Source organism: Carcharodon carcharias, chromosome 10, assembly GCF_017639515.1.
Source record: "Carcharodon carcharias isolate sCarCar2 chromosome 10, sCarCar2.pri, whole genome shotgun sequence".
Taxonomy (NCBI): domain Eukaryota; kingdom Metazoa; phylum Chordata; class Chondrichthyes; order Lamniformes; family Lamnidae; genus Carcharodon; species Carcharodon carcharias.
Window position 1 is genome coordinate 82323296 of NC_054476.1, and position 24246 is coordinate 82347541.

The 24246-nt window shown below is 42.9% G+C and overlaps 1 protein-coding gene across 2 annotated transcripts in view; it reads right to left on the bottom strand.

Annotated features, from left to right (window-relative positions):
• pdhx (pyruvate dehydrogenase complex component X) overlaps window positions 1-24246 on the bottom strand; it is a 230810-nt gene that overhangs the window by 137062 nt on the left and 69502 nt on the right. Inside the window, exons 1-3 of one of the 2 annotated variants that reach the window (XM_041197438.1) lie at window positions 7492-7613; window positions 1889-2088; window positions 1298-1396 (exon numbers count right to left, since the gene is read on the bottom strand). In XM_041197438.1, coding sequence (XP_041053372.1) covers window positions 1298-1396; window positions 1889-2088; window positions 7492-7548 — 356 coding nt within the window. In that variant the 5' untranslated portion in view covers window positions 7549-7613. Of the gene's footprint in view, window positions 1-1297; window positions 1397-1888; window positions 2089-7491; window positions 7614-24246 lie in introns of those variants that run through there. The other variant, XM_041197437.1, reaches the window with a different exon arrangement.

A 24246-nucleotide genomic window follows, 5' to 3' on the forward strand; every position in this document is an offset into this window, starting at 1 on the left:
TCTGCTTACAGGTAAATATGTTTCTTCTAAGAAAATTCCATCATATATCAAATATAATTTTGTAAACGTGTTACTCTTCTCTCTATCCAGGCATCATAGGCTCATTTTGGGCTCCCGCTCACCCTCTGGATCCTCTGTCCAGGGCCTCTTGCCTTTCTAGCTGCCTTCACCTCCTGCTCCTGATTCTGGCCTCATCTCTGCATCTGAAGTTTTCTTCGGTTGTTTCTTGTACCCGGTCTCAGACACCCCATATCTACCCTCAGGTGTCCAGCCACGTGCCTGGGTGGTTTCCTTACCCCTGCAGAATTTTGGATCGTGGTCCTTTGTTCAGTGGCATGGGCCTCTGGCAACATGCCAACCCTCCCTCCTGACTCCTGAAATTGTTCAGGCCTTAGCCCTGACATTATGCTGCTTACCCTCTTAAGCCCAGCAGCGGGCACATTATCTGCCTTTTCCTTTACTTCTTTCTTCTGCATTCCAACTTTATTTTACTTTCTTTTACAATCACATTAGCAAATTTCTTATGCAACTCATTTTCTTATCCACAACTCAGCTTCCTCGTGAACAATGCCGCAAAATGATTATTTTGGTTCAAAGTTCAAGTTAGTTTCTTGGTGCTACTTCATAAGCAGTGCCATTCATTGGCACGTGACTTAAAACATTTCTTAGCATTACATTGTGATTGTAGCTTTTATATATCTAAAATCACACTGCAGTTTTGTTACATGTTCAAATATTTAGGGAGATGGTGGTGTAGTGGGAATGTCACTGCAATCCAGAGACCAGCGAATTTACAGGTTCCAGGATCTGTAATCCAGAGACCCTGGCTAATGCTCTGGGTACATGGGTTCAAATCCCACCACGGCAGCTGGTGAATTTGAATTCAATTAATAAATCTGGAATATGAAGCAGTGATAGTGACCATGAAACTATCATCATAAAAACCCATCTGGTTCACTAATGTCCTTTAGGGGAGGAAATCTGCCATCCTTATCTGGTCTGGCCTACATGTGATTCCAGACCTACGCCAATGTGATTGACTCTCAACTGCCTTCTGAAATGACCTAGCAAGGTCAGTTCAAGGGCAATTAGGGATGGGCGACAACTGCTGGCCTTGCCAGCGATGGCCACAACCCATGAAAGAATTTTTTAAAAACTCCCTCTAATCATCAGCACAACGCAAGACCACACTGACTTGTCAGCAGTTTGCACGTGACAGGGCCAACTTATCAAACCCTGACAGCACACAGCTTAATCCGAACAGTTTTCCAATCATGGTTATTATATTCCTACTTACTCTTTTGTGAAGATTCCCCGTGGTCCAGTGGGGGCAGTGCTGCTTGGGTCAAGTCCATGCGTTTCCAGGATCTGGCGGGCAGCTGGGCTTAAACGGATTCTATTAAGAAAAACAGGGAAAAAACGGTCAGATAAACCAGATTGACAGTCCAGATTATTGCTGATGGAGTGCTGCACTGTCAAAAGTACCACCTTTAGAATGAGATGTTAAACTGACACCCTCAGCACTATTCTGAAGAAGAGCAAGGGATTTCTCCCCAGTGTCTTGGCCAATATTTATCATACAATTAAACATTATAAAAACAAATTCACTGGTAATTATTGCATCCCTATTCGTGAGAGCTTGCTGTGCAGAATTTGATACAATTCCTACATTACAAATGTAAATGCATTTTAAAAGTACATAATTTGCTGTACAAAGGCTTTGGGCTGTCTTGAAGTCGTGAAAAGTGTGATATAAATACAAGTCTTATTGCTACAAATCTCAAGAATCTACCAAGCTGAAAGTAATTTTATTTAGCTTTAAAAAGACTTCCTTTAATATATTGTACAAGATCCACAAAGGTAGTAGTCTCAGTTACTGCGAACTTACTCTCTTTTGCTGGTTAGATGTTGTACTTTGCTAGAGACAGGCGCCTGAGGGGCTGCTGGTTCTTTCAGTGCAGACACAGTCTGAGTGGGTGATGGCGGACCTGTTTGGACAGGAATTTCTACTTGTTTCCAATCCCCACCTTCTGCCACTAGTAAAGCAATTAAGGACCCCAAAATTACATCTTTGGTGCCTTCTTCCACCTGCAAACAAATAAATCAAATGTTTTAACAAGGGTGGAAGCCCAATATCTATTACAGTGCTGACTGAAGCCCCAAAGCTATTACGGTATAGTCTGAAGCCCCATATATAATAGAATGTGGACAGGAGTCTCATATCAAATAGATTGTGGACTGAAGCTCCATATCTAATTGAATGTGGACAGGAGCCTCAAATCAAATAGACTGTGGATTGAAGCCTCATATCTAATAGAATGTGGACTGAAGCCCCATATTTAACACTATCAACATCCTGGTGGTTACCCTTGACCAGAAACTGAACTGGGCTCGTCATATAAATACTGTGGCTTCAAGGATAGGCTAGAGACTAGGAATCCTGCGACGAGTAACTCACCTCCTGACTCCCCAAAGCCTGTCCACTATCTACATGGCACAGGTCAGGAGTGTGATGCAACACTCTCTAACTTGCCTGGATGAGTGCAGCTCCAACAACACTCAAGAAGCTTGACACCATTCAGGAAAAAGCTTGATTGGCACCCCTTCCATAAACATTCACTTCCTCCAACACCGACGCACAGTAGTAGCAGTGTGTACCATCTACAAGATGCACTGCAGGAATTCACCAAGGCTCCTTAGGCAGCACCTTCCAAACCCACGATCACTACCACCTAGAAGGACAAGGGCAGCAAATAGATGGGAACACCACCACCTGGATGTTCCCCTCCAAGCCACTTACCATCCTGACTTGAAAATATATCACTGTTCCTTCACGGTCGCTGGGTCAAAATCCTGAAACTCACTCCCTACACCATACCTACAACACAGGGATTTCAGTGGTTCAAGAAGGCAGCACACCACCATCTTCTCAAGGGCAATTAAGGATGAGCAATAAATGCTGGCCTAGCCAGCAACGCCCACATCCCACAAATGAATACAAAAAAACTACAGACTGAAGCCTCATATTTAATACTGTACAGACTGAAGCCTTTAATTTAATACTGTACAAACTGAAGCCTTATATCTCTTACAGAATGGACTGAGGTGCAATATCTATGACAGTATGGATAAAAGCCTCATATCTATTACGATACAGACTGAAACCCCATATCTATTACAATATATAAATATGATTCGTCATAAATCGGTATCCCACAAATTTCAGGTGACAATGCTATTTTCTCTGTCAGTTCGCTCTTCATCAACATTGAACTTTATTCAACAGTGATTTTGTGCTGATGCCCTGCTTATGTCAACTATCCAACACTGTATGCATCCTACTCACCAGCATAGTTTAAAATGAAGCAATTATAGCACTATTAAGCGAAAGAGTGAATGTTGATTTAAAGGGCAGCTTTACAGTAACTCCTGCACAATTAAGCAGGTGGACTGTAGGCAGATGTTGGTATTAAAACCTTCACAGAATCACACAGTGCAGAAGAGGCCCTTTGAGTCTGCATCGACATGTGAGAAACCTTAAACCATGTTACTGATTAAAATAGATGCTGTCAGTGCGGGGGGTGGGTGGGGGGGGAAAGCAGGGTTCCTGCTGGGGATTAGTCAGCAGGTGCGACGAGAATACCTCTTGCAATTGTCCTGGATTTTCTCCATTTCCCCCACAACTGTCAGTAATCTTTGGGATGTGAAGTTGCTTACCTTACTAATGGTGGCATACAACAATGATCTATGTGTTCAGCCACAATTCAGGTTTCAGTACAAACCCCTTCAAAAAAAAAAATCCAGGCCTTTACAAATGAGAAGCAGTCAGGTGACCAAATACTCAAAATTTTAAAAGGCTTCCATAAACAATACAAGCTCTAAATTATGAAGTGCAGTATTTGAGGGAGTTCACAATTTAGAATGAGAAATCAGAAAACTATTATTAAATGGATCAAATCAGGAATCATGCCTGTTTTCAGTGAACAGAATTATGTTTCAATAACTGTCCTAGTATCTCTGGTCTGAAATTACAGTAACATTTGATTTATACTTCATGACATCAAAATCTCTCAATTTATAAAATATAAATCAAAAACAAACTTAGAGACTTCATGATTCTGCAGAAATTGGCATCGAATTTGTGTGTCATCACACAATTTCACAGAATTGGAAGCAGGAGAGCTGGCAGGAAGACAGACTGGAGAAGTGAGAGTGAAAGAAAGGTGAGAACTAGTAAGTTTTTACAGTAAATCTGTACAAAAGTCTCCAACTCTCGGTGGGAGTTCTGCATTGACTGTGAGGTTTACAGTAAAACCTAATTAGGTGTCTCGCTTTTCCAACTCGCTCATTTCTTCCACTCCTGCCAGCTGTTTTGTTGGTTATGTTGCTGCCTCTTCCAGTTCTGACTTCATTCCTGGCAGCAACTGCACTACTGTTGCTGCTCCCACGACCTGGGGAAGCTTGTGCCCTCCCCTGCTGTAGGTGGTGGCCAGCTACAGGTTGGTTGCTGGATGAACTACGCTAGCTGTGGGTTGACTGGATACAAGGACATGAGCGAGTTAAGTGATATCACACACAAAACTCACAGTCCTTAGCATCTGCCAAAAAAATTAATTATGTATTTCTTTGAAGAATTGCAGGTCTTAATATGTGTCCCTCACTTTCAGTTAAAGCCTCCTGGAGCTGCCCCTGCTCTCATTCTGCACTCGCACATTGCTGTGAAAGCTGTTATTCACCATTGCCTTGACATTTCCAAATCTCATCTATTGAACAACAACTGCATTCATGACCTTTAGCACTGGGTTTGCAAAGCTTGGAGAGAGAACTGTGAAATAATAGGTAACTTTGCCAAGGAACCTTTATCCCTGTCATATCAAGTTTCTGAGAAATAAGTTTCCATTTCTGAATACAAATTCAAAGCTCAAATTTAAAAACATGTTTAATTATGTATTCACTTGAAGCATCAGAAACACATCACATCAAAGGTTTGTAGATGCTTGGAACTCTGCAGCAAATAGCAATTGGTGCTCGATCAATTGTTATTGGTAGAACTAAGATTGATGGATTTTTGTTAACAAAAGATATTAAGAGATATCGGGGAAAGGCAGGTATGTGGACTTAGGTCACAGATCAGCCATATCAAACTGAATGGAAGAACAGGCTCAAAGGGCTAATTAACCTACTCCCATTCCTATTATCTATTACGAGGAAAATAAACAGTGCACGAATAATTCCACACCGACAGTTCGACAAATTGCAGGAACAGCTATGGTACTGGTGTCAATAAAATGCAAAACACTTCAAATACTGGAAATTAGAGGTAAAAGCAGTAAAGGAGGAATGGTTGATTAAAGTTTTGGGTTTAGACCGTTCATTAATGTTAACTGCAAAGCAATTGGGTGTTAATTGTATTCAGGTAGTTGCTATTAATTGGGGGCTCACCTGTGCATATATTGTATGATATGTTTATAGGCTGAAAAAGTTGAATGTGCATAATATGCAATGTGTCTCTGTAAATAAAAGTTTGCAAATGAATAAAGACTACCTTCCAGCCTTTTATCCAGTTTTTATGTTCCCTTTCCTGGTGCTGATGGACCAGCTGCGTATTTCTGGCATTTTCTATTTCCATCTTGGACACTTGTACAGCTCAATCTGGATGAGCCCTTTAGCTTGATTAAGGAAAATTAATGTGCTTGGATAAGAATTTCCATGAACTGCAGGTTTTTAAAAAGAAAAAAGATGATTTTGCAGTCACTTATTGCAACCTGATTAAGAGCTTGTTCAGCAATTCAATCTAAACTCAAATGAAAATCCCCAGAGTAAGTCGTTGGTAAGTGAAGTATTTAATAAATGCCACCAAGTCAGCACTAGGTTTAAAACAATGTCAGCATTCATGAAATAAATCATTAGCTTTTAGATGTGTTGACATGGATAATGAAGGTAGATAGGGTCCGCTATATGTAATTTGATACACACCTCGCCAAAAAAACCCCAAAGATCAGGGGATTGGATAATACTTTCAAAGAGCTGGTACAGGTCAGATGGGCTGAATGATCACTTGCTGTGTTGTATTGTCCTATCATTCTCTGAAGTTACTGCTGACGCATGATTCAGTTTAAATTTACAGTAGCTGTCTATTTACTAGGAAAGTTAGCCTTGCTTGTTGTTTTCTCCAAGGTTCCCCTCTACTCCAGGTAATTGTGGACAGCATCTCAGGATAGAAGTGATGCTAGCAAGGGTGTATTCATTGTTCATTCCTAATTGCCCTGGTAATGTTATGATTGGGTAGTTTTTTTTCCCCCCAAACAGGAGAGTGGCTGCTATGATATTTCAGAGGCCATTACGAATCAGCTGCATGTTGTGGTACTGGAGCTGTGTGAAGGGCAGACCAGGTATAGATGGCAGGTTCCCTTCTCTGAACTAGTTGGGGTTTTTGAGGCAAGCTTTCATGGCTCACATATTAGCAAATTTATTGAACTAAGCTTTGTGATTTGCAAAAGTGGGATCTTTCATGACGGCTGGATTACTGACTCAGATCTATAATCATTACTCTCCTGTAACCTTGTTTATCCTATTAAGCATTAGCAAGTTGCTATCTCAACTGCTTGTCCTATAATGCCCAATCCAAAATCAGGAGATCATTGTGAGATATACTGAAGGTTTAAACTAATTTGACAGGGGATCTGGAACCAGGATGTTGCATTAGAAAGAAGAAGCAAGGTGCACAAGGAGAGAGACAAATAGCACCAGAGTAAAAACATATTGGATGGGGTCAGACTATGAGGGAATGCAATGTCTAAATTAGATTTAGGGTGTAACTCTTTTGAGTACAAACACGTTTTTTCCACCTGTTCCTGTTCAGATGAAGTTACATTGTTTCATAGTTTGCCATTGTGAGATTTGAACTCTTGATACTCTTTTGAGTAAACCTGTTTCCATCTGTTTCAGATGAAGTTACATTGTTTCATAGTTTGCCATTGTGAGATTTGAACTCTTGATCTTGGGGTTACAAACCCAGTACCATAACCACTTGGCTATTTAAGCCAAGCATAAACATGTTTCCATCTGTTCCTATTCAGATGAAGTTACATTGTTTCATAGTTTGCCATTGTGAGGTTTGAACTCTTGATCTTGGGGTTACAAGCCCAGTACCATAACCACTTGGCTATTTAGGATGTAAACGCACAAAGCATGGTAAACAAGGTTGTTAAGCTGCAGGTGCAAACAGCCACATGGGAATATGATGCTGTGGCAATATCAGAGACCTGTCTCAAAAAGAGCAGCACTGAGTACAAAATATTCCTGAATAAGATAGGGAAGGGAAAAAGGAGGGTGCCAGTATTGATTAAGGAGAATATTACATTGCTAGAGAGATAGAGGATGTCTCAGAGGGCTCAAGGACAGAATCTGCTTGGTTAGGCTTAAGAAAGGATGGGTTAGCGTTGGAAAGTGCTGGCACGCAGAAATTAGAAGAAATAAATGTCTACTCACCTGGTCTTGAAAACTGTGTTGCCATTCCCGTTCTCCAGAGCTGCTTGGGGCCTGCATCGAAAGAATCCTCGCAGGCCCCAGCGAAGTGTAGATCGGGGGTGTTCGGGGGGGAGGCGGGTATTCAGGGGTGCCGTGCTTCGGGATGGGGGAGGGGGGGGAAGAGGTTGTTGGGTGGGTTCGGGGGAGGGTGTTTGGGGTGGGGGGTGGTTTTGGGAGAGGGATCTGGGGGGTTTGGAGGTTGGGGGGCGGTGAGGTAGTCCGGAGGTCGGGGGTGCAGGGGTGTCCGGAGGTTGGGATGGGGGGTTGAGTTCAGGACGTGGGGAGTGTACAGGACTGGGGTGGGGGTGGTGGAGGGGTTGTTCGGAGGTCGGTTGTGGGTCCAAGGTTGGGGGTGGGTCAGAGGTTGGGGGCGTCAGAGGTTGAGGGGAGGTGGCCCTAGGTAAGTGGGGTGTTCTGAGATCGGGGGGGAGGGGTCCTAAGTTGGGGGGAGAAGTCAGAGGTTGAGGGGGGGCTCTGAGGTTGGGTGGGGAGATGGGGTTGTCAGAGGTCAGGGGGTGGGGCTGGGGAGAGCAGGGGTCTGGGGGAGTCCTGTGGGGTCGGTGGGTCTTTGCAATAATTACCCAGAAGTTAGAAGAGGTTTTAATTCTAATTTTTTCAGGGTAACTATTGGTATAGCCCCAGTGGAACCATCAAAGTTTCCAATTTAAATCACATTTTTCGATGGTTCCCAGCGCAGTGCAATTGTCCAGAGGAAGTTAACACTTCTGGGCAATTGCTGTGCAAACCCTTACCTGGGAACTTGCCAGAGGGATTCCCCAGCACATCTTTGGAGTAGCCCCCAAACCCAACGCTGGGGAGTACGGAAGTTATGGGCCAATAAAGATGCCATTATACTATTGGGTATATTCTATAGGCCACTAATCAGTAGGAAAGATGTAGGAGAGCAGATCTGCAAAAAAAGCAAAGGTGCTAAATCTATGGGGCAGTGATAACGGAAAACTTTAATTATCCTGATATAGACCGGGGTAATAACAAAGGGCAGAGAGGGGGAAGGTTTCAATATGTTTCTGGCCCAACAAGAATGGATATGTAGTGGGCTGAGTGATAGGAAAAAAAGAGTAGTGGTGAACAGTTGTTTGTTGAAATGGAAGAAGGTACAGGATAGGGTTCCCAAATGGTCAATATTAGGATCACTGCTAACTGTATATATGAAGAAAAGAAATGACCTAGTCTTGAGTGTACACAATTTCAGAATTTGCAGACAATACGAAACTTGGAAGTATCATGAACTGTGAGGAGGATAGTGATAGATTTCAAGAGGACATAGACAGCCTGGTGCAATGGACAGACTCTTGGCAATTGAAATTTAATGCAGCGAAGTGTGAAGTGATACATTTGTTTGGGAGAATGAGAAGCAATATAAAATAAAGGATTCAATTTTAAAAGGGGTGCAGGACATGTTGCTATATGTGCATAAATCATTGAAGGGTAGGTTAAGAAAGCAGTCAATAAGGCATATGGGATCCTGGGCTTTGTAAATAGAGGCATAGAGTACAAAATCAAGGAAGTTATGATGAGCCTTTATAAAAATTGATTCAGCCTTAACTGGAGTATTGCATCCAATTCTGGGCACTGCTCTTAGAAAGGATGTAAAGGCTTTAGAGAGGGTGCAGGATAGATTGGAGAAGCTGGGGTTGTTCTCTTTAGAGAAGGGTGAGGGGAGATCTGATAGAGGGGTTCAAATCATAAGGGGTCTAGACAGGGTAGAGAGAGAGAGAAACTTTTGGCAGAAGAGTCAAGAACCAACGGACGCAAATTTAAAGAGATTGGCAAAGAACCAAAGGTGACATGAGGAAAATCTTTTTTACATAGTGAGTGGTTACAGCTGGATTGCACTACCTCAAGAGTGTGGTGGAAGTGTATTCCATCTTGGTTTTCAAAAGGAACTTGGATAAGCACCCTGAAGGAAAATTATTTTCAGGGCCACTGGGAAAGGCAGGGGAGAGGGTATGGCTATACTGCTCTTGTTTAGAGCCAATGCGGACTCAACAGGCCGAATGGTCTCCTTCTGTGCTGCAACCAATCTATAATTCCATGAAACTTGCATGAGGATAATGAAGTACACCATCACTGATCTGCTGTCAACAATTGAGTAAAAAATAATGCAATAATCCTGAAATCTTTCAGAAAACCTGCACTATAAGGGCATTTTGTCCAAGATCTGAGATTGTTGAATTATGTGCCAAACAAAACAGATTTTTATCCAAGAGACAACTGAATTTCTCCTGAGGCATACTGATGAAGGCAATTGTGCTAATCCAGGTGATGATTATTATCGCTTCATAAAAAACATTTTGCAGTATGGTCTCTCTAATTATATATATATATATATATATATATATATATATATATAAAAACAGTTGGCAAACTGCACTTCCTTCCTTCCACCAAGCATGTTCAGGTAACAGCCTTTAATAATTTGCACAAACACACAGGCTTACTTGGGAAATGTGAAGTACGTATCCTAATTTGCACAAAGTCCCATTAAGCCAAGACCCTGTGCTTACTGTTTTATCTAGTCTAGTAGCAGCACCTCAATTTTAAAATTCTCATTCTTTTGTTCCAATCTCTCCAGCCCTACAATATTCCAAGAACTATGTTCCTCCAATTCTGGCCTCTTTTGCCACTCCAATTTCTTTTACCTCACTACTGAGGACTAATGTCTTCAGATGTCTAGGACCTAAATGCAAACATTCCCTCCCAAGTCCTCTCTGCCTCTCCTCCTTAAAGGCATTCCTTAAAATTTACCTTATTGACCAATCATTTTATCACCTGTCCTAATATCTTTATGTGGCTCAGTGTCAAATTTTGATGATGGCCCATGAGAAATGCCTGGAGATGTTTTACTTTCATAAAGGTGCAATCTAAGTGTTGTTGTTGCTGAAACACCCGTAAGACCATAAGACATAGGAGCAGAAATTAGGCCATTCAGCCCATCGATCTGCTCCGCCATTCAATCATGACTGATAAGTTACTCAACCCCAATCTCCCACCTTCTCCCCGTAACCTTTGATCCCCTTGCCAATCAAGAACCTATCTATCTCGGTCTTAAATACACTCAATGAACTGGCCTCCACAGCCTTCTGTGGCAATGAATTCCATAGATTCACCTCTCTCTGGCTAAAGAAGTTTCTCCTCATCTCTGTTCTAAAAGGTCTTGCCTTTACTCTGAGGCTGTGCCCTCGGGACCTAGTCTCTCCTAATGGAAACATCTTCCCCACGTCCACTCTATCCAGGTCTTTCAGTGTTCTGTAAGTTTCAATCAGATCCCCCCTCATCCTTCTAAACTCCATCAAGTATAGACCCAGAATCCTCAAACGTTCCTCATATATTAAGCCTTTCATTCTTGGGATCATTCTTGTGAACCTCCTCTGGACCTTCTCCAGGACCAGCACATCCTTCCTGAGATACAGGGCCCAAAATTGCTCACAATATTCTAAATGTGGTCTGACCAGAGCCTTATAAAGCCTCAGCAGCACATCCCTGCTTTTATATTCTAGTCCTCTCGAAATAAATACCAACATTGCATATGCCTTCCTAACTACCGATTCAACCTGCAAGTTAACCTTAAGAGAATCCTGGACGAGGACTCCCAAGTCCCTTTGCACTTCAGATTTCTGAATTCTCTCCCCATTTAGAAACTAGTCTGTGCCTCTATTCTTCCTACCAAAGTGCATGACCTCACACTTCCCCATATTGTATTCCATCTGCCACTTCTTTGCCCATTCTCCTAACCTGTCCAAATCCTTCTGTAGCCTCCCCACCTCCTCAATACTACCTGTCCCTCCATCTATCTTTGTATCATCTGCAAACTTAGCCAGGATGCCCTCAGTTCCTTCATCTAGATCATTAATGTATAAAGTGAAAAGGTGTGGTCTCAACACTGACCCCTGCGGAACTCCACTAGTCACCGGCAGCCATCCTGAGAAGGACCCCCTTATCCTCACTCTCTGCCTCCTGCCAGACAGCCAATCTTCTATCCATGCTAGTACCTTGCCTCTAACACCATGGGCTCTTACCCATTGAGCAGCCTCCTGTGCGGCACCTGGTCAAAGGCCTTCTGGAAGTCCAAGTAAATAACATCCATTGGCTCTCCTTTGTCTAACCTAATCGTTACCTCCTCAAAGAATTCTAACAGATTTGTCAGGCATTACCTCCCCTTGATGAAACCATGCTGACTTTGCCCTATTTTACCATGCACTTCCAAGTATTCTGAAATCTCATCCTTAATAATGGTCTCTAAAATCTTACCCCAACGACTGAGGTCAGGCTAATCGGCCTGTAATTTCCCGTCTTTTGCCTCACTCCCTTCTTAAACAGGGTGGTTACATTAGCGATTTTCCAGTCCTCTGGGACCCTCCCTGACTCCAGTGATTCCTGAAAGATCGCCACTAATGCCTCCACCATCTCTTAAGCTATCTCCTTCAGAACTCTGTGGTGTAATTCATCTGGTCCATGTGATTTATCCACCTTCAGACCTTTCAGTTTTCCTAGCACCTTCTCCTTGGTAATGGCCACCATATTCACCTCTGCCCCCCGACTCTCTTGAACTTTGGGGATGTCACTCGTGTCTTCCACTGTGAAGACTGACGCAAAGTACCTATTCAGTTCCTCCACCATTTCTTTGTTCCCCACTACTACTTCTCCAGCGTCATTTTCCAGCAGCCCAATGTCCACTTTTGCCTCTCTCTTACCCTTTATATATCTAAAAAAACTCTTGCAATCTTCTTTTATACCACTGGCTAGTTTACCCTCATATTTAATCTTCTCCCTCTTTATTTCTTTTTTAGCTGTCCTCTGTTGGTCTTTGTAGGCTTCCCAATCCCCTGGTTTCCCACTGCTCTTTGACGCATTGTATGCTTTCTCTTTAGCTTTTACGCTGTCCCTGACTTCCCTTGTCAGCCATGGTTGCCTCGCCTTCCCTTTAGTATGCTTCTTCTTCCTCGGGATGAATTTTTGCTGTGTCTCCCAAATTACTCCCACAAACTCCTGCCATTGCTGTTCCACTGTCTTTCTTGCTAGGCTCATCTCCCAGTCAATTCTGGCCAGCTCCTCCCTCATGCCTCTGTAGTTGCCTTTATTCAACTGTAATACCGTTACATCTGATTCCAGACTTTTCTTCTCAAATTGCAGGGTAAATTCTATCATATTATGGTCAATTCCTCCTAAGGGTTCCTTCACCTTAAGCTCCCTTATCAAATCTGCCTCATTACACATCACTAAATCTAGAATTGCCTGTTCCCTAGTGGGCTCCACCACAAGCTGCTCCAAAAAGCCATCTTGTAGACATTCCAAAAATTCCTTTTCTTGGGATCCACAACCAACCTGATTTTCGCAGTCTACTTGCATATTGAAATCCCCCTTGATCACTGTAACCTTGCCTACTTCCTGGTGTATCTCATGCCTCACATCCTGACTACTGTTCGAAGGCCTGTACATAATTCCCATTATGGTTTTTTTACCTTTGTGGTTCCTCAACTCTACCCACACAGAGTCTACATCATCTGACCCTACTTCATTTCTTGCTATCGATTTAATTTCATTTCTTACTAACAAAGCAACCCCACCCCCTTTGCCAACCTGCCTATCTTTTCAACAGGGTGTATATCCTTGGATATTTAGCTCCCATCCTGATCCCCTTGCAGCCATGTCTCCGTAATGCCCACCACATCATAGCTGCCAATTTCAATTTGCGCCACAAGCTCATTTACCTTATTTCGTATATTGCGTGCTTTCAGATACAACACCTTCAGTCCTGTATTTTCCGTCCCCTTTCTCATTATCGTCCCTTTTATCTGATGTGCTTGAAGTTAGATTCCTAGCCCTTTCCAAACACTCTGTCCTATTTTGTGTTCTGGAGACTTTAATAGCCTCTCCTGGGCTCTCCTTTCTTTTCAGTTTTTTTATAGTTTTCCATGAAGTTGAATCCACCCCCCCGCACCACCCCCCCCCACCCCCACACACACACTAGCCTGCTGATTTGTTTCCCATTAGTCATACTTCTTGGGGTTTTACCCTTCCCTACCCCCCAACTATTTAGTTTAAAGGCCTGTTGACCACCCTATTTACCCTTTTCGCTAGAACATTGGTCCCAGATCGGTTCAGGTGGAGACCGTCCCAACGGTACAGATCCCTCCTGTTCCAATACTGATGCCAGTGCCCCACGAAATGGAACCCCTCTTTTCCGCACTGCTCTTTAGCCACGTGTTTACTTCCATTATTCTCGTGTCCCTATGCTAATTTGCACCCATTCGCCTGTAACTATTTGTTGAAACATACAGGCACAAACACACAGTAGGTTATTTGGGAATGCATGGTACAATCCTTGATAAGGACCTTAATAAATGTTTTCGGCAATTTACTATCTTCCAGAGCAGTGATGCCAGTAATAATCACCAATGAAAAGGCTATGGGGACAAAAGAAAAGGGCATTAAGATGTCACAAGTAATACATTGTAACGCAAGGTAAAAGGTGGGTCTATGTTCACGATTCTTCACTCAAGTCACTGATCTGAGTTGTGCCATCAGGGGGAGGTGCTGTTCGATAATGACTGCAGAGTGTTCAGCTCCATTTACAACACTTCAGATAATGAAGCAGTTCATGCTTTCTTGAGGCATGATGTGCACAATATCCAGGCTTGGACTGACATGTGACAAGTAACACTCACTCCACAAATGCTAGGCAATGACCATTTCCAATGAGAGAGAATTTAACCACATCCTCTTGATTTTCAGTGGGATAACCATTTCCACGTCCCCAGCAAAACCTTAGGGGGTCATGATTGACTCTAAACTGAATTGGACCAGCAACATTAATGCTATGGGGCTCTTAAAGCAGGTCAGGGAATGGATATTCTGAGGTAACCTTCTGACTTCTCACAGCCTCTCTACCACTACAAGGTACAAGTTAGGAGTATGAAATAGTCTCCAATTGCCTGGATGGAAGGGTCTGCAACAACATTCAAGAAGCTCAAAACTATCCAACACAAGGACCTTTACTCCCACCATCCTGCACACTGTAGCTGCAGTGGGTACTAGCTATGGGCTACACTACAGAAACTCAACAAGACTTCTTCACCAGCATCTACCCAACCCACAATTTCCAGCAACTGGAAGAACAAGGGCAGTCAGTGTAGGGGAACATAAATCTCCAAGGCATCCATCATCCCACCTGGACGTACCTTGATTGTCAATAGGACTGAATCCTGTCCCCGACTCGACTAGTCACGTACACACTCACCCATCTACCCACTCAGCCACTTCCTCATCCATTTGCTCACTAACTAAAAGCATTGTGGGAGCACTTGCATCACACTGACTTGACTGGTTCAAGAAGGCAGCCCACTGCCACGTAGGCAACTAGGGATAGTCAAATGCTAGCACTGCCAAGGACATCTACATCCTGAGAGTGAAAACAGAAAATTACAAAATTATGTATTGCTGTGGAACATTATAAATTCTTCCACTCTTGTCTTATTAACATTTTGCTATTGTGGATAATTACTGTAGACCACTGAGATTCTGTTAGAAAGGCCAGTATATTGTTATACTTCTATTCATTTTTCTTAGTGTATGGAGTAAATTATTTTTAGCCCAGAAAAAACTGTTACTGTCCACTAGGGTGAAGTGGTAGCTTTGTTGAAGCTGCAGTATCAGGATGAGTATTTGATAGCATCTACTGCCCTAACTCACCTCGGTTTCATTTTGTAGAAATTGATTATGCATAAGCAGATAATCGTTGTGTATGGTACCTATGGGATAACTCAATGGCTTTCTGGCTAATTAGTTATAAAAATAATTCGTATAGCCACTGACTGTGAGAACAAGTTTGGAACAGAACAGAATAGACTTGGTGTTGGATTAGAACAGGCTCACTTATCTGTTGGAAAACAATGGAACTGAACAGAATGGAACAGAACAGACTCAGGAAGACAGCGCTGAACACACCCAGAAATTGAGGTAACTATTAACTCCTTCTGCGTTCTGCAGTGTTTGTTAATAAAGTTATTAAAGTGAATTGTTTAAATGACAAGATCTCTCTCCCTAGAGGCACTGCAGTAACAGTTCTTTGTCAAACTGACTCCGAGAGTGAGAGTGAGGTTTCAAGATTTTCCCCTGCGGTTATCCTGCCCTGTAAAGAAATTAAATATTGTGGAGGGTCAGCAGCATGTCAATTGTCCCTGACTTTTGCATGGAGGCAACTCAATGGGATAAGTGGCTTCTTCATCACATTTTATTATGTTATTAATGCTTGGTAAGATTATGTGTAAGATCGATAACAGTTTTGGTGTAAACCTAGCAAATAAACAGCACCATTTTGACTCAGCTTCCACTGTCTACCTCAAATCTGTGACAAGAATGCAAAAAAAATACTTTCGGTAACTGAAAACAAATGCAGGATAAATCTTCAAAATATAAATAAACATGCACGATTATAACTAAATGGCAACAGTGAACATAAAATGGAGCAATGAAGAACGAGAGGTTACAGTTATGAAGTGAAACTTAGGGATGCTTTTCACAAAGATGAGACCTGAGGTGTCTCCAAGATTTACAAAGAGCTACTATAAGATATTGGTCCAAATCTTCCAGTCAGCGGCTGCCCAAGATGATGTTCCCGACCCAACGTTACTGCCTGTTTTTTCCGGGATCATGCGAATCCCAACTGACACAGAAAAGGGCAGCGCAGCGTCTCTCTTCTAACACCAGCAGGTGGGGTAGAGTGAAAGGAAGGAGAGGACACACCCCCTTTTTAAAAATGGGTGAATGCGTGGGTAACTGCACGTGTGTCTGAATGGATGAGTAGCTGGTTGAGACAGGTGAGTAGGTAACTTGGTAGTTGGGTGGGATCAAGGGGATAGTCAGGTCGTGGGGTATTAGGGTCAGGTTGGAGGACGCAGTTGGGTCAGGGGGTTTGAATTAGATTGGTTGGCTAATTGGAGATAAAAATAAAGCAGACTTCATGGCCTGTCCCTGTGCTGAACCTCGTGAATCTTATAAAAGCAGGAAAAACAAAAGAGGCCTTGTCGACATTTGAAAAAAGAAAAAGGTTATAGATTCAAAAATTCTGATCAGGGCCAATGTGCAAAACTGGTGAAACTGCTGGGCAGAAATCGATTGGGGCCATTTTCTACTGTGATTCTATCTTGTATTTTTATTCTGTACCACTTTCTTCACTTTCCTGCAGATATGGGGGGTGTCAGGCAGTATGATCAAATCTGTGCATTTCCAATGTTTTCCGTTCTCACAGATTTTTTCCCTTTTGCATTGATGTGTTCATCCACCAGGGTTCATTAAGGGATGGTCACTTCACAGCTAAACAGTATCAAGCATCCACAACAGATGACCCCGGAGAGCTATGCATGCACATATCAATACGATGCCCTGCTGTTAGTGGGTTTGTGGGTGTGATTGCTCACGAAATGGCTTCTCATTCTTACTGAGGCCTGTTACAAGAGAGGTTTAAATCAATGCCAAGTACTCTGGCCTCCTGTGTTGCAGCCAAATTAGGAGTGTCATTTACAAAGGGTTGGTTCAGCTACCCCCCAAAATCCAGCAACAATGAGGTGCAAGAATAAAACCCATGACAACACCACAGATTCTTATGCTCCACATAAACCTCCTCCCTCCCTACTCCACCTAATCCCACAAGCATATCCTTTATTCCTTTCTCCCTGGTGTACTTATCCAGCATTTCCTGAACTGCATCCACATTATTCATCTCAATGACTGTGTGGTAGTAAGTGCCACATTCTAATTGCTCTGGGTAAAGCAGTTTCTCCTGAATTCCTAATTTGGTTTACTGGTGTTTCATTTTGATGTTTATGATCTCTAGTTCTGGTCTCCCCTGCAGACGGAAACATCTTCTCTCCGTCTACCCTGTCAAACCCTTTCATCATTTTAAAAACCTTTATCAACTCTCAGCCTTAAAGAGTACCAGCCTGTTCAGTCTTTGCTGACCACTATAATTTCTCAATGCTGGTATTATTCTTGATCATTACTGCATAACTATCAAGTATAAATTTATCACAGTGACTCAGTTGTGTGCTTAAATACAAGTGAATTAACAGTAATTTTCTCTCTCCTGGAAGGATGCCATCATACCGAGCTCCACATCAGTAACAGAGAAATAATGGTTCCATTGCTGACAAGATCAGCCCTTGGTCTGGCTAAATTGCTTTTTCTTTTGGTAAGACAAATGTCTTTACTCACAAAAAAGTGATAAAGATGCATCATTCCATCCCCATTTACTGTGTCTCAGCCTTGTTTGTCAACAGCACACACCTCCCACACCCACTGACGTTATTCAGAATTCTCAGCATGGCTCCAAAGCTGGGGAAATATCTCAACAAAGTGCAATTCAACAGCTGGGTTATTCAGTGATTAGGGCCCTGGGGAGCTTTTCAACAAATTGCAACACTATTCCTTTTAGCACAATCTTGGCTTTCCGCAATCTGTGACGAAAATCTTATTTCTAAGATTAGTTAAATGAAATGCTTCATTATTTTGTTGTTAACAGCCAGTCGCATTTATCTCCAGGTTTGAAAACTAAACATAGGATTTTATGACAATCCTTTCCTTATCCCAACTAATTCCATAAGAAAATCACCTTAAGAACTTAAGAAGCAGAATGTTTTGGAGACAAGGCGCTCTGTGCCTGGGAAAGGGCAGGATTTCAAAAGCTATTCAGTGTCAGGCTAGCAATACTTTGCAACAGGTAGGGATCATAGGGTAAGTCACCTCGAGCCACCCTTGCAGATTTTTCTGTTGGAAGTTTCCACAGGCCATTAATAGATTCTTTGGGAGCATGATCCCAAACTGTCCTCTTGTTAGGAACAATGTATAGCTGTAGGTTTAATTTATGTTTTGTATTTGGGTGTTAAAAAAGGTGAAACCTGGTTTTAGTTTTATTTAGTGGTTTATGTGAGCCAGGTGCCAGAAAGTCTGCAGCCCTGTTTGTATACATGCATTTTTAATGAGGTTTTACAACTCAAAGTGAAGAGATGGGTTAACAAGATAAAAACAAAAAACCGGTGGATGCTGGAAATCCAAAACAAAAACAGAAATACCTGGAAAAACTCAGCAGGTCTGGCAGCATCGGCGGAGAAGAGCAAAGTTGCTCCCACAACTCTTTCTCCAGTACATTGATGAATACTTCGGTGCTGCTTCATGCTCTCGTCGGGACCTGGAAAAATTTATTAATTTTGCTTCCAATCTCCACCCCTCGATCATTTTCATAGGGTCCATCTCTGACACTTCCCTTCCCTTCCTTGACCTCTCTGTCTCAATCTCTGATGATAGACTGTCCACCAATATCCATTACAAGCCTACCGACTCCCACAGCTACCTCGACTACAGCTCCTCACACCCCGCTTCCTGTAAGGACTCCATTACATTCCCTCAGTTCCTTCGTCTCTGTCGCATCTGTTCTGATGATGCTACCTTCAAAAACAGTTCCTCTGACATGTCCTCCTTCTTCCTTAACCGAGGTTTTCCACCCACAGTAGTTGACAGGGCCCTCAACCGTGTCCAGCCCATCTCCCGCGCATCCGCCCTCACGCCTTCATCTCCCTCCCAGAAACATGATAGGGTCCCCCTTGTCCTCGTTTATCACCCCACCAGCCTCCGCATTCAAAGGATCATCCACCGCCATTTCCGCCAACTCTAGCATGCTGCCACCACCAAACATATCTTCCCTTCACCCCCCTTAGCGGCATTCCGTAGGGATTGTTCCCTCCGTGACACCCTGGTCCAATCCTCCATCGCCCCCTACTCCTCAACCCTCACCTACGGCACCTCCCCATGCAAACGCAAAATATGCAACACCTGCCCCTTCACTTGCTCTCTCCTCACCGTCCAAGGGCCCAAACACTCCTTTCAAGTGAAGCAGCATTTCACTTGCATTTCCCCCAACTTAGTCCACTGCATTCGTTGGTCCCAATGAGGTTTCCTCTACATTGGAGAGACCAAATGCAGACTGGGCGACCGCTTTGTAGAACACCTTCGGTGTGTCCGCAAGAATGACCCAGACCTCCCTGTCGCTTGCCATTTTAACACTCCACCCTGCTCTCTTGCCCACATGTTTGTCCTTGGCTTGCTGCATTGTTCCAGTGAAGCTCAACACAAACTGGAGGAACAGCACCTCATCTTCTGACTAGGCACTTTACAGCCTTCCGGACTGAATATTGAGTTCAACAACTGTAGATCTTGAACTTCATCCTCCATCCCCACCCCCTTTCCGTTTCTTCTCCCTCCCTTTTGTTTTTTCCAACAATTTATATAGATATTTCTTTTCCCACCTATTTCCATTATTTTTAAATCTATACCTTTTATGCCCTTTTAGTCTTATTTCACCACACCCCCACTAGAGATATCTGTACCTTGCGTGTCCTGCTATCCATTCTTAATTAGCACATTCTTTTAGATAATATCACCACCTTCAACACCTTTTTTTCTGTGACATCTTATGGTTATCTGCTCCTATCACTGCTTGCTTGTCCCTATAACCACCACTTCTCCCCCCACCCCCTCACCTTAAACCAGCTTATATTTCACCCCTCTATTTTTACTTAGTTCTCTTGAAGGGTCATGAGGACTCAAAACGTCAACTTTGTTCTTCTCCGCCGATGCTGCCAGACCTGCTGAGTTTTTCCAGATATTTCTATTTTTGTTTTGTTGTAGAGCAAAGTTGACATTTCGAGTCCTCATGACCCTTCAACAGAACTAAGTAGAAATAGGAAAGGGGTGAAATATAAGTTGGTTTAAGGGTGGGGGGGGCGGTGGATTTGTTGGGACAAGCAAGCCAGTGATAGGAGGAGATAACCAAAAGATGTCACAGACAAAACAAAGAGGTGTTGGAGGTGGTGATCGGGTTTTAGTAAACACCTTGTCAAACACCAGGAGAGAAATGGAAAGCAATGAAGGTGAATGAGGCAAAAGAGAGATTCAAAAATCCTGACGGAGAGTAGCACAAAACTTCTTCAAGGTAAGCATTAGGGTTAGTAGTTTAGTGAAGTTTTTAAAAAGTAGGAAAAACTATGTTGTTGCCTAGCGACAGGGATCCAGAGAGACAGGGAAACACAGAAGGTGGTAAGTTAGGCAGAAGATCTAACCCCTCTAATAAGAAATCCTGCAAGCCTGCAGGGAACGTAGTTTAGGGAAATCATGTGCTTGCTCTGAAGTTGAAGTAATAATGAGTTTAGATTTGGGTTTTTGGGTGTCGTAGTGGTATTGTCTCTGCACTGGTAATCCAGAAACCCAGGGTAATGCTCTGGGACCTGGGTTTGAATCCCACCATGGCAGATAAAATCAATAAAAACCTGGAATTAGAAATCTAATGATGACCATGAAAACCATTGTCGATTGTTGTAAAAACCCATCTGGTTCACTAATTTCTGTTAGGGAAGGAAATCTGCTGTCCTCACCTGGTTTGGCCTACATGTGATTCCAGATCCATAGTAATGTGATTGACTCTTAAATGCCCTCTGAAATGGCCTAGCAAGCCACTCAGTTGTATCAAACCACTAGAAAGTCAATAAAAAATGGAATGAAACCAGACAGACCACCTGACATCGACCTAGGCCCTCCCTAACAGCAATGTGGGTGTACCTACATCACATGGAGCGCAGCAGTTTAAGAAGGCAGCTCACCAGCACCTTCTCAAGCACAATTTGTGATGGGCAATAAATGCCCCTAGCTAGTGACGCCTACATTCCCCATAAATGAATTTTTAAAAAATCTCATGAATGCTCAGCAGTCCACTGGAAGAAACCTGTTTGAAACTGAGCTAACCCAAGCAAGAAACCTTGGTATTGAGACAGTGGTAAATCTTCACTGGGATTTTGTGTTTGTAAGGGTTGCTGGGATAAAAGGAATAGTGAGAATTTGAATCTGGGATCTGATTTGTCCAGTATTATCAGCTGGGATCATAACACTCTAAGTCAGTTGGACAAGCGGCAACAACAACAAGGAGAAAACAAAAATGGAAGTGTGACGTTGCATTTTTAAAAAATTCTTTCATGGGTTGTGAGCATTGCTGGCAGGCCAGCATTTGTTGCCCTTTCCTAATTTCCCTCAAGAAGATGGTGATGAGCTGTCTTCTTGAGCTGCTGCAGTCCATGGATGTTAAAGATGGTGGATGGGGTGCCAATCAAGTGGGCTGCTTTGTCCTGGATGGTGTCCAGCTTCTTGAGTGTTGTTGGAGCTGCAGTCATCCAGGCAAGTGGGGAATATTCCATCACACCCCTGACTTGTGCCTTGTAGATGGTGGACAGGCTATGTGGAGTCAGGAAGTGAATTACTCTCCACAGAATTCGCAGCCTCTGACCTGCTCTTGTAGCCACAGTATTTATATGGCTAGTCCAGTTCAGTTTCTGGTCAATGGTAACCCCCAGGATGTTGATTCATGTGGGGGAATTTCAGAATGCACAAGCTTTTACTTGTAACTATGTCTGTCAATGTACAATCCAAGTAATATGCCAGATGAAAGAATAAAGCCTGACCATTTTAGGGTCCAAATCTACTCAGTTTTTTACCGAGCCTTTCTTGATATTAGCCACAGAGCAATTCAAATATCATTGTGTTGTTGCTCGTGGAAGGGATCTAATCTAAACAGCTTGGCGATGAAAGGAAAACTAAGGCCTTGAATGTACAAGCGAATTAGGAGCAGGAGTAGGCCATTCAGCCCTTTGGGCCATATTATTTCTGCAGCTCCAGTCTTAAAAAACAGCTGTTCATTCCATCAAACTGCTTTACGTATGCTTGAGCTCTCATTTCTAAACAACTAATCTCAGTAGCTGCTGTCATTACTACAGTCCCACAACTATTCTATACTGTCAGGTTTCCACAATCTTAAATAATCTGAATGTTTCAGCTCCTAGGAGATGATACACTGGAACCGCAACAATTTTCTAGTGTGCAAGGGGTGGCCAGCAAGATTCAGGGCTGGAGTTGCCAGTAAGTGTGCAAGGGTGCACAATGCATTTTAGCTGATGATTCAGCAGTGCTTATGGAGTTGAGTGCCATGGAATAGACCTCTGAACTGTAATGACAGCAGTAAAGCCTGCAGAGTGTCTCTTTATTGCTTTGCCAGCTTGTGGATCCAGGCAAGAGAGCCTGCTATAGGCTCACAGCCTCTAGAACAGCACTCAGAGATACTGAAACCATGCTTTGGACCTCTGCAACTCATGTCTTTGCTTCAGATGCAAATGTGATGTGTGGATGCAAATTAACCTACCACAAAGAGTCCAGAAAACTCCTCCACACGTGCACCCACACCTTGCAGTGTGCTTTGGGCACCCTCAAGTGAACTAGTAAACATTCAAACTTAAACGGCAAACTGTTTCTGTAGACAGGTCTTTAGAGCTCTAGGTTTCAGCAAGCTGAGGGAGGACTCAGTGCCTGCAGGTTCCTGCTTAGCCTTTGCCACATGACATGCTTTGTGATGCTCCCTGCTCAAACTCACTACCTTGAGAACAAGTTGGTGCAGGAGTAAACAATTGGCTCATCAAGGCTTCTCTGCCATTCAATACGATCATGGCTGATTTTAATAAAAGCAAAATACTGCAGATACTGAAAAACTGAAATAAAAACAGAAAATGCTGGAAAAACTCAGCAGGTCTGGCAACATCTGTGGAGAGAGGAATAGTGTTAATGTCTAGAGTCCAATATGACTCTACAATAGTTGATTTTAATCCTTGGTGTATATATAATCATGCAGGGCTGTGACAGATGGAGTGAATGTTAGTCTGACTTCTAACAAGCTTTATGGGTCACTGCGCGTGCCCCCAGTTTCATTTTATTCTTTGTCTCATCCGACGCTTCAACAAGAAACTTTATGGGCCACTGATATACATTACATAAGAACAAAAGGAATAGAAGCAGAAGTAGGCAATTTGGCATTCAAAAGATCATGGCCAATCTTCCATATCAACCCCATTGTTCTATTCCCCATTTTCTTTGATTCCCTTAAGATCTATTGATCTCAGTTTGAATATATTCATCGACTGGGCATGCACAGTCCTCTGGGATAGAGGGAAGAAAGGCCTCCTTTCCTCAGTCTGAAATGGCTGCCCCTTTATCCTGAGACTGTGGCCTGGACTTGCATTGAGTTAGGGCAGTCCTTTAAAAATGGTGGCTAGAACTCAATTCTGGCATCCCCAGCCCCATTCCCAGGTTTCCAATTTTCAACAGGGCCCTTAAAAACCTACACCCTGCACTCCTGACATGGCTGTCTCCATGAGGAACATCCGCTAAGTCACTGTTTGCAGGTCATCCCTCCAAATATATTGTGTGCCATCGTGTTTGCTTGTATGAAAGTGAGCAAGTTGGGGAAGATTAGGTAACAGGATGAAATGAACTATACTCAGCTTGGAAATGTCATGAGCTCAGTGCATAGCACCAAAATGTCTGATCTGTAAGAGTAAAGGGACAGGAATCAAGGTTGCTTTCAGTGTGAAGCCTTTAGTAGATGTCACACAAGAGTTCCGGTTGTACGTTGCCCGGGGAGTAATCAGAGGTATCAGGTTACTAGAATACCTTGCAGAAACAGTACTTCACACTCAAGTAGGGAGTGACACAGAATAGCTACATACAGACAGAAGTCAGGGTAGTAATAAGATATGGAAAGGGTAGTTCTTGCAGTTCAGAATTGAAGTGGTGGTTTTGAATTCTGCTTTTGATTGTTTTTACAGCAAT